We start from the raw sequence: 11,219 nt of genomic DNA on the forward strand, positions 1-11,219 counted from the left end.
AAAGGCCCATCAACGCCGATCATAATCCCGCAGCATGTACGCTCCATGGATTTATCGCAGGTCGTCCCTCATGACGTGCCAGTTAAAGATTTGCTGCAAAAACATTGCAGATCCGTGGCTAAAACAGGTTGAGGTTATGTTCACACATTGCGAGAAACAGCAGATTGAAAGCATCTAATCTGCCGGTATGTGTCTATAGGGCACGGGGCGCTAAGGATGAAGGACGTTTTCTTACCTTGATGCTAGGCGCCATTTTTGGGAACCTTGTAGTTTATTAGATATGTAAATGAGGAGGTTTGGTGCACTGGGGGCACATCAGTAATTGGTGCAGCATAATACCAGCAGTGACAAAGGAGTAAAGCAAGTAAATGGGTTTTTTTTGCAATACACCCACTCCCCGGGCATATATCAAAAAAGCCTCCTGCCCAGAGAAACCACCTGAATATGTGCAACCTGTGCACAGCTTGTCATAGAGAGGCTGCGGGAGGGTCACAAGCACAAAAAGTTGCTCTGAATATTAGAATTGAAGATTTTTGGCAGAAAAAGACCACTGGGTCCATCTAGTCTGCCCTTTTAGTATTTATTATTGTTTTAGGATAGATATATGTTTATCCCAGGCATGTTTAAATTCTGTTATTGTAGATTTACCAACCACATCTGCTGGAAGTTTGTTCCAAGTATCTACTACTCTACGTTGTAGAGAAGTCAAATGCTTTAATGGGTTGGGGTCCAACCAATCGCTAAAATGAGTGGGGAGATGTACAAGCTAAGCACATTCTCTTCCCAGCTCTGTGATTAAGCTCGACCCCTAATGTAAGTCTACTGGACCGTCTTGTCTTATTCAAGAGACTGCTATTACTAACAGTGCAGTGATGCAAGAATCAGCAGATGTGAACACTAAAGAGGCTGCTGTGTTTGCACACATGGCCCCTTTCAATAGGTGATCAGTGGGGGTGCTGGCAGTCAGAACCCCCTCGATCTAATATTGATGGCCCCATAATATTACATCAATAGAGGTCTAGCTCCAGGCACCCCCGCTGATCAGCCCTTTGCAGGGTGTGGATCGAGCGTTACGGCCTCTCCTACCATGTGCAGTAGTTTTCCTAGGCTATGTACTGTATCCACCTGTGCAGACATCTGCATATGATCTCTGCAGCTCCCATTCAGCGTGCACTGATTTGTTTTTTTCCTAAGGAAATAGACAGTGCCCGGTCACAACGTAAAGAGCTGCTTGGTCATAAAGGAAAGTAGGTCTGAGGTAAGGTGTAGCAGACATCTCCATAGTGATGCAGATTACTCATCCCACAACCTGCTCCACCTGTTACCTCAGGCCTGTGAAGGTTAACTTCTTCCCTCCAGGACGTCACATCCGCAGGGTGTGGAGGAGACATGCCGCCGCTCTCTCACATGGTACCAGTCCTTACAAACTACTTCTGAGGAGCAGACAGCAAAGTGTGAGCGTGCGGCCACCATTCCCTCATTACAGCCACATAAATATATATATATATATATATATATATATATCAGAAGCTAAGTATAAAGTGTCGGCCCTCTGCACAATAAGCTGTGAGAATACGAAGATTGACCAAACAGCCGGAGCCACTATGATAAATGTGAGGCATCCTGACACTGTCTGCTCTAAGCTTACACTGTCTAAGAATTAGAAACATTTCAGAAATCTGACAGTGTAAAGGAGCCGATAGGGAAAGACTGATGCTACTTCTTTTCTGTACACTTGTGATATGAGCAAAGAGCTAGAAACTAGAGTTGGACGACTGTACAGCAAGGGGGCAGTCAAATGATCCGTGCACGATCCGTAAATAGGGAAGATGTGCTACGAAATGGAATTCAGAGCTCCTGCCATTACAATGCTGGGCTCTCTGAATTACTTTCCATAGCACAACATTGTGTCAGTACAGGAGCACAAAGATTTGAACAGTTTCTGAGCGCCAGTCATAATCTAATGGTCCTTTTACACGGAACGATTTATCGTTCGAATTTGCACGATAACGATCGAATTCGAACGATAATCGTACGTGTAAACGCAGCGAACGATCAAATGACGAGCGAGAAATCGTTCATTTTGATCTTTCAACATGTTATCAAATTATCGTTGGTCGTTCGCAAAAAATCCGCAGATCGTTCAGTGTAAACAGTCTTTCAACGATTTGTGTGAGATAGGCTTAAACGATCACGAAACGATAGCATAATGATTTTCCCGCACGATGTGTCGTTCTGTCTAAACACTGATCGTTATAAAAAAAAAACATTGTTCATTCAAAATCGTTAATCGTGCAATCGGCCGAATTATCGCTCCGTGTAAAACCACCAAAAGTCCTCCTAAGATTTCCTTGACCTGAATGTAACGACTCATGATCCATTCGGGCTGGGTCTACACAGCGACTTATGGTCACATGACCAGAAACCAGCATCTCGCTCCCTGATCACACAACTCTGTCACTCATGCTAGTGAATGAGATCCCACCGAGACCCACAAGTGGCCAATTGTGGGTTGCAATGTGACTCCCATTCACATGCATGAGTGGTGATTTCCCTAGAGTTTATCCAGAAGAATATCTAATGGGGAGGATATATTTCAATATACAGTACCAGACATGGTGTCACAGCAGAAACTGAGAATTCAGGGAAATATTTGTTAAGCTGCTCTCTCATCAATAAACAAGATTAGGAAATCCTATGTAAAAACGTAGCTGTGTCCTGGTCCAGAGGACAGTCCCTGCTGGGTTCGTTACTGACGGAACATTATATGAGCCAAAAACATTACAAAACTGTGTAAAATCGAAGTTACACCTAGGGCCAGAATAAGAGGACGGATTTCTATAGGTGCCGTATTACAGATCACATGCTTGAGGCATCAAGGAGGTTTGCACTGATGACTGGAGATGTTAGGAGCTTCGCTATTATTGCTTTGATAATGGATTATCTCTTGCCAGGATAGGCCATCCATATCAGCCTGGCGGAGGTCCCATCCTCAGCACCCCTTCCAATGATATGCTTGACGGGATAATGGAGCCCAGATGAGAACTGCAGTCTCCTCAATATCTACGTGTACTGTAGCAGCGGTGCGAGGAACTGCAGTATCATCCTATTCCAGCGTATGGGATAATCCTCCGGTTATTTGCACCGCTGCTACTAATAGTGCATCAGTGATAAAATGAACACAGTAAACAGTGAAGAAGTTGCAGCACTCATACAATGTAGTCCCTTTAAGCAATGTGTAAACGCGGCTGCTGGGATTTGAATCCCTCCAATGTAATATTGACAGCCTAGCCTGAGGAAAGGTCATACATTTTGTAAGGGCTGGATAACCCCTCGCAGCACACAGGCTAAAGGCCCTATTACACGAAACGATTATTGGCCGTATTCGACCGATAATCGTCTTGTGTAATAGAAGGCAACAGTCAGCCGACATGAACGATGACGGCTGATCGTTGCAGTCGTTTATCTTTCAACATGTTGAAAGAAAAACGACGAATATAGCAACAATCTGCTGCATGTAAAAGGAGCGGCAGCAGCCGGCCCCTGCTATCTGCTATGGGCTGCCCAGACGTTCTAGCTATCACCCCCCCCCCTGTACTCACGCACTCGCTGCTGACGTGTGCAATAGCGGTAGCAGCGAGCGGGGAACAAGGAGCAAGCGATCGATTACAGCGCTCATTTGCTCCTCTCAGTCGCCCCGTGTAATAGGGCCTTAAGTGCTAGGGCCTGTTAGTTTCTATCTGGTCATGCTTGATTTACAGAAAACCTGCCAAGAGTCTGAGCTCTGCCGATCTAATACTGGTGTCCTATCTTGGGGACAGGTAAAGCTGGATAACCCCTTTAAAGGGTCTGTACCACTAATCATCTTCATTTTAAAAGGTCCTCACTGTTAGTCTGGATAGTCTATGTGCAACCTTATGACCTCAGAGATCACAGCATAAGGGACCCCCACTATGGAATATAGCCCTCTGCAACAGCAATATACTGGAGCTGCTACTTCTCAAAGCTCGGGTGATGGGCTGTATAGCCGCTCTCCAGCATTTTAGAAGAAATCCCCCCACCTGCCGTTATTAGCCAGATTGGTCGGGGGGACCCAGAACTAAGAGGATTAGCGGAGATTATGGGAATGGTGGAATGTGTTCACACACACTGGATTCTGTCAGGTTTCAGGCTCAGATTCCGCGGATAAATTCTGATATAATCCCCCAGCATACTGTCAGTCATACATATGAACGGAGTATTTTAGTATTATGGAAAAAAAACACACAGCAGACTGCGGCAGAGAGACAAGATTCAGCTGGGGATTATGTTAAAAATCCACACCAACATGTCCAGTGCAAATCCCAATAGTCTGAACACATCCTTAGATATCATAATAGGGGATTTTCACAACATGTACATATGTAGCATGGACACGTGTTTGCGTCCTGGTTATGGAAGTGATCGCCATGTGTGAATGAGGCCTAATAGAGGATGAGACATTTCTAAGATCATGGAAGCAGACACCATAAGACCACAGGAAGGCACACACAATCCAGCTATGGGAGAGTTATAATGGATGGCCGGGTGTGAACTCTCAGTATGGTGAAATATTAATGTTTAAAGGAAAAACGCCAATCCCTTCAATACTTTGAGGAGCAGCCGAAGAAGAGATCAGCTACACAACAGATTCAGCTCAGATACCCTAAGGCCCAGGCATCAGCCGCAATCTTATGTTCTACACCAGTGGTGGGAATCCTGCAGCCCCTCCAGCTCCCATCATGCCTGGACAGGAACAGCTGGAGAGCCACGGGGTCCCCGCCACCGGTTTACACTGTTAAAACCAACACAAGTTGATCTTGTTCCAAATACGTGGATATACCGTAGCAGAGTCTGCACTGAAAACACGCAGTGAAAATCTATGAACAATCTATGACATCAATGACTCGCCGGGGATAGTAAAAGTCAGAATATGGTCGATTTTCTGCACCGATTTTTTCTGCTACCTGTGGACGGGTTTTAACCCTCCATTCACATGTATTGTACTGGAAGTTGATGTAGGTTTGTGGTGCAGAATCCAGAGTGTCTGTGCCCACCAGGGTATGAATTATATTATACCTATGTAACACACAACAACAGTCACAGGTGACATGTACTCTACTTCAGCTCTCTGCAATCCTCTCTGCTACATACACAGCCAGGTGGCAGCAGAAGGTGAACTGGCTAAAAATGGAACCACAGGCAGGGTAATATCAGGTACAGGTGGCACCAGAAAGCAGAGCAATAACCGGGCACAGATGGCACCAGAAGGCGGAGCAATAACCAGGCACAGGTGGCACCAGAAGGCAGAGCAATAGCCAGGCACAGGTGGCACCAGAAGGCGGAGCAATAACCAGGTACAGATGGCACCAGAAGGCGGAGCAATAATCAGGCACAGGTGGCACCAGAAGGCAGAGCAATAATCAGGCACAGGTGGCACCAGAAGGCAGAGCAATAACCAGGTACAGATGGCACCAGAAGGCAGAGCAATAACCAGGCACAGATGGCACCAGAAGGCAGAGCAATAACCAGGCACAGGTGGCACCAGAAGGCAGAACTATAACCAGGTACAGATGGCACCAGAAGGCAGAGAAATAACCAGGTACAGATGGTACGAGAAGGCATGACAGAACAAGGCAGGGTAATAGGAGTTACAGATGGCACCAGAAGGCAATGCTATAACCAGGTACAGATGGTACCAGAAGGCAGAGAAATAACCGGGCACAGATGGTACCAGAAGGCAGAGCTATAACCAGGTACAGATGGTACCAGAAGGCAGAGCAATAATCAGGCACAGGTGGCACCAGAAGGCAGAGCAATAACCGGGCACAGATGGTACCAGAAGGCAGAGCAATAATCAGGCACAGATGGCACCAGAAGGCAGAGCTATAACCAGGTACAGATGGCACCAGAAGGCAGAGCTATAACCAGGTACAGATGGTACCAGAAGGCAGAGAAATAACCAGGTACAGGTGGTGCAAATACAAAATGTCACTAGAATGATCACTAACACAAACTTGCAGCACTGATGCTGCTGTATATACACATGATAGGACATTGCTGCCATTGTTACTTCTCTAGTGCCATCAGCGGGTCCCAGATCTAGACCGGCACCTACCGCCACCATGAAAGGAGTGGGGGGGGGGGGGGGCTGGAATCCAAAAGGAATCTAAGGCCTGGACCATGTCACACAGGTAAGGTCCTGGCAGGACAGTGGAGCTGCATGAGCCCAACACTGCATCCTGGTATGATGCCACATTTATGAGGGGGTACACAGGGGGCTTTTCATGTCCAATTCGCTGAAACCTAACAGCACAGACTATATATATATATATATATATATATATATATATATATATATATATATATATATATATATAGAGAGAGAGAGAGAGAGAGAGAGAGAGACTCCCTTAGAAGGACAGCGGACATCTAACGTATACAACACTGTAGGAAATGTAAGTGCTCCCTCTCCAGAGTGATCACATCTTGTGTTTACCATTATATGTACTAGGACTCTACAAGAGCAAATCACCTGACAGCTGTCATTGCTGCAAAGCTACCAGAAAGTGAAAGCTACATCCTGACTGGCTGTTAAGGGCTGGTGCTACCAGCATGCACCGTGTCAATAAACCTTTCATCTGTGTCACGTCTCCTCCTCCTGTCACCATTGTCACACACAGCAGTCACCAATTACCATAAATTGTACACTGGTGTCACACACACACCACACCGCACATCTCCGCCACCTGTCACTTACTGTCACACACAGCATCCACCACTGACCACACACTGTACAATAGTTTAACGTTTACTCCTCCATTCACCATTGTCACACACACCACTAACTGTACAATGTACACTAGTGTGCTATCTCCTCCTCGTCCTGTCACACACAATACTAACCAATTTTTGTACACTAGCAGGAAATCAACTTCTCCTGTCATCAATTTTCACAGTTAGCCACATTGTACACTGTATCACGTCTCCGCCATACACACATTGTACACTGTATCACGTCTCCGCCTACCGCCATACACACATTGTACACTGTATCACGTCTCCGCCTACCGCCATACACACATTGTACACTGTATCACGTCTCCGCCTACCGCCATACACACATTGTACACTGTATCACGTCTCCGCCTACCGCCATACACACATTGTACACTGTATCACGTCTCCGCCTACCGCCATACACACATTGTACACTGACAAATTTCCTCCTCCTGTCAACTACTATTACACAGTGATCACCACTGACCAAACATTGTAAAGTGTGATATCTCCTCCTGTCACACACAAACCACATTATACTAGTGTGATGTCTCCTCCCCCTGTCACCTATTGTCATACACACAACTGTCCTCACATTACACACTAGTATAATGTCAGCTCTTACTATCAGTTTCCACTGACCTTACAATATACACTAGTGTGACATTTAATTGTCATGTCATCTAGTCAAACAGCAGCCTCCACTGGCCAGAAATTGGACATTACAAAATACCTCCTCCTGTCTATTCTTGTCACACACAACACACTGTACACTAGCATGGCATCACCTTTTCCTGTCACACACAGCAACCACCACTGACCACATTGTACACACACAAGTGACTTCACATTATGTGCTAGTGTCACCTCTTCTCCTTCTGTCACCCACAGCAGCTACTACTGACTCATTGTACACTAGTGATGTCTCCTCCTCCAGTCACACACACCCCTGGCCACACATTGTACAGTAGTGTCACTTCTCCTCCTCCAGTCACACACATGGCATTGTACACTAATGACATCTCCTCTTCTGTCACCATTCTCATATAACAGCCACCACTGACCACACATTATACAGTAGTGTCACACACCACACTGCACATCTCCTCTACATCTCACCATTATCACACATTGTAGACTAGTGGTGTCTCCTTCTGTCTCTCACGCCACATTGCACATGTCCTTTGTCACCATTACCACAAGCTGCACACTATTCTGACATTTCCTCCAGTCACACAAACCACATTGCACATCTCCTTCACCTGTCACCATTATCACACATTGTACACTAGTGTGATGTCCCCTCCTCCTGTCACCATTATCACACATTGTACACTAGTGTGATGTCCCCTCCTCCTGTCACCATTATCACACATTGTACACTAGTGTGATGTCCTCTACTCCTGTCACCATTATCACACATTGTACACTAGTGTGATGTCCCCTCCTCCTGTCACCATTATCACACATTGTACACTAGTGTGATGTCCCCTCCTCCTGTCACCATTATCACACATTGTACACTAGTGTGATGTCCTCTACTCCTGTCACCATTATCACACATTGTACACTAGTGTGATGTCCTCTACTCCTGTCACCATTATCACACATTATACACTAGTGTGATGTCCCCTCCTCCTGTCACCATTATCACACATTGTACACTAGTGTGATGTCCCCTCCTCCTGTCACCATTATCACACATTCTACACTAGTGTGATGTCCCCTCCTCCTGTCACCATTATTACACATTGTACATTAGTGTGATGTCCGCTCCTCCTGTCACCATTATTACACATTGTACACTAGTGTGACTTCTCCTCCTGTCACCATTATCACACATTGTACACTAGTGTGACTTCTCCTCCTGTCACCATTATCACACATTGTACACTAGTGTGACGTCTCCTCCTGACACACACATCACACTGCACACTAGTGTGATGTCTCTTTCTCCTGTCACCATTATCACACATTGTACACTAGTGTGACGTCTCCTCCTGTCACCATTATCACACATTGTACACTAGTGTGACGTCTCCTCCGGTCACCATTATCACACATCACAGTGCACACTAGTGACATCCCGTCCACCTGCCCCCATTATCACATATTGTACACTAGTGTGACTTCTCCTCCTGTCACACACATCACAGATTGTACACCAGTGTGACGTCTCGTTCTGTCACACACATCACAGTGCACACTAGTGTGACATCTCCTCCTGTCACACACATCACAGTGCACACTAGTGTGATGTCCTCCTGTCACACACACATCACAGTGCACACTAGTGTGATGTCCTCCTGTCACACACATCACAGTGCACAGTAGTGTGATGTCCTCCTGTCACACACATCACAGTGCACACTAGTGTGACATCTCCTCCTGTCACACACATCACAGTGCACACTAGTGTGATGTCCTACTGTCACACACACATCACAGTGCACACTAGTGTGATGTCTCTTCCTCCTGTCACACACATCACAGTGCACACTAGTGTGACGTCTCCTCCTGTCACACACACATCACAGTGCACACTAGTGTGACGTCTCCTCCTGTCACACACACATCACAGTGCACACTAGTGTCATCCCGTCCACCTGCCTCCATTATCACACATTGTACACTAGTGTGACTTCTCCTCCTGTCACCATTATCACAGATTGTACACTAGTGTGACGCCTCCTCCTGTCACACACACATCACAGTGCACACTAGTGTGACATCTCCTCCTGTCACACACATCACAGTGCACACTAGTGTGACATCTCCTCCTGTCACACACATCGCAGTGCACACTAGTGTGACGTCTCCCCCTGTCACACACACATCACAGTGCACACTAGTGTGATATCTCCTCCTGTCACACACATCACAGTACACACTAGTGTGATGTCCTCCTGTCACACACACACATCACAGTGCACACTAGTGTGATGTCCTCCTGTCACACACACATCACAGTGCACACTAGTGTGACGTCTCCTCCTGTCACACACATCACAGTGCACACTAGTGTGACGTCTCCTCCTGTCACACACATCACAGTGCACACTAGTGTGACGTCTCCTCCTGTCACACACATCACAGTGCACACCAGTGTGACGTCTCCTCCTGTTACACACACATCACAGTGCACACTAGTGTGACGTCTCCTCCTGTCACACACATCACAGTGCACACTAGTGTGATGTCCTCCTGTCACACACATCACAGTGCACACTAGTGTGATGTCCTCCTGTCACACACATCACAGTGCACACTAGTGTGACGTCTCCTCCTGTCACACACATCACAGTGCACACTAGTGTGATGTCCTCCTGTCACACACATCACAGTGCACACTAGTGTGACGTCTCCTCCTGTCACACACATCACAGTGCACACTAGTGACATCCCGTCCACCTGCCCCCATTATGGCACACTGTACACTAGTGTCACACACACACTCCCCTGGGTGCACACTAGTGGGGTCCTGCACCGTCGGCCCCTCCTCACCCCCGGGCACCGTGCCCCCCATTGTCCCCGCTGCTCACCTAGCGCCACCTCGCACGCCTTCCGCAGCTGGCTGTGATGCGCCCTCTTCACCTCCTTGTCGCTGAGGATCTTCTCCAGGGCCCGGGTGAGGAACATGTCGGATTCCGCTGTGTAATGCGCCTCCTCAGGCTCAGGGCTGGCGTCAGATCCCGGCTAATGTCGGACCGTGTCTTGTGCTGCGGGTGGAGGTCGCCCCATCACAGCCCGGGCAGCTGCAGTCACGGGTGGCGGGGGAGGTGCGGGTGTCGGTGGGGGAGGCTGAGGTATCCGGATCCCCGGGACCGGCGGCGGCTGTCAGTGTGACGGGCTCGGCTGCTCAGGGAAGCTCGGCTCTTCTCCTCGCCATGTTGGAAGGAAGCGACGTCAGGAACGGACCCGCCCAGAGCAGACACTGCAGCAACACCCGGGGGAGGGCCGGGGACGGGAGAAGGTGGGGACGGGGCGAGGACCGGGGAGCACACCGGCGGCGGGAGTGCGGGGTCACCGGGGGGGCAGGGGTACACCTCCCGCCCTGTGTCACACACCGGCACCGGGGCTCTCACACACCATACACTGTATCCGTTCTATCAGGAAACTTCACAACTTCCCCAATGTCACTATGTCTGCTGGCTGTCACTGACTGGAAACCTGTAATGGTGGGCTGAGGGTAGACTGGTGATAAGCAGCTCACCTCTTAGGACCTGGTCACACCATCAGGTTATTTATTAAAATCTCCCTTATAGGTTTCCTCCACATATGACCTGTCCCACGGGTCCTGCAAAATAAAACCCTGTATACTGAAAATGTCCCGGACACAATCCCTATAGTGAGCCTGGTGGACGTGGACACAATCCCTATAGTGAGCCGGGTGGACGTGGACACAATCCCTGTAGTAAGCC

At 47.8% G+C, this 11,219-nt stretch overlaps 1 protein-coding gene across 2 annotated transcripts in view; it reads right to left on the reverse strand.

Annotated features, from left to right (window-relative positions):
- Positions 1–10,706, reverse strand: part of ARFGEF1 (ARF guanine nucleotide exchange factor 1) — a 120,209-nt gene extending 109,503 nt beyond the window's left edge. For both annotated transcript variants that reach the window (XM_069957486.1, XM_069957487.1), the window contains exon 1: positions 10,341–10,706. In XM_069957486.1, coding sequence (XP_069813587.1) covers positions 10,341–10,437 — 97 coding nt within the window. In that variant the 5' untranslated portion in view covers positions 10,438–10,706. The remainder of the gene's footprint in view (positions 1–10,340) is intronic.
- Positions 10,707–11,219: the final 513 nt, after the last annotated feature.

Source organism: Dendropsophus ebraccatus, chromosome 2 (assembly GCF_027789765.1).
Source record: "Dendropsophus ebraccatus isolate aDenEbr1 chromosome 2, aDenEbr1.pat, whole genome shotgun sequence".
NCBI classification, from domain to species: Eukaryota; Metazoa; Chordata; class Amphibia; order Anura; family Hylidae; genus Dendropsophus; species Dendropsophus ebraccatus.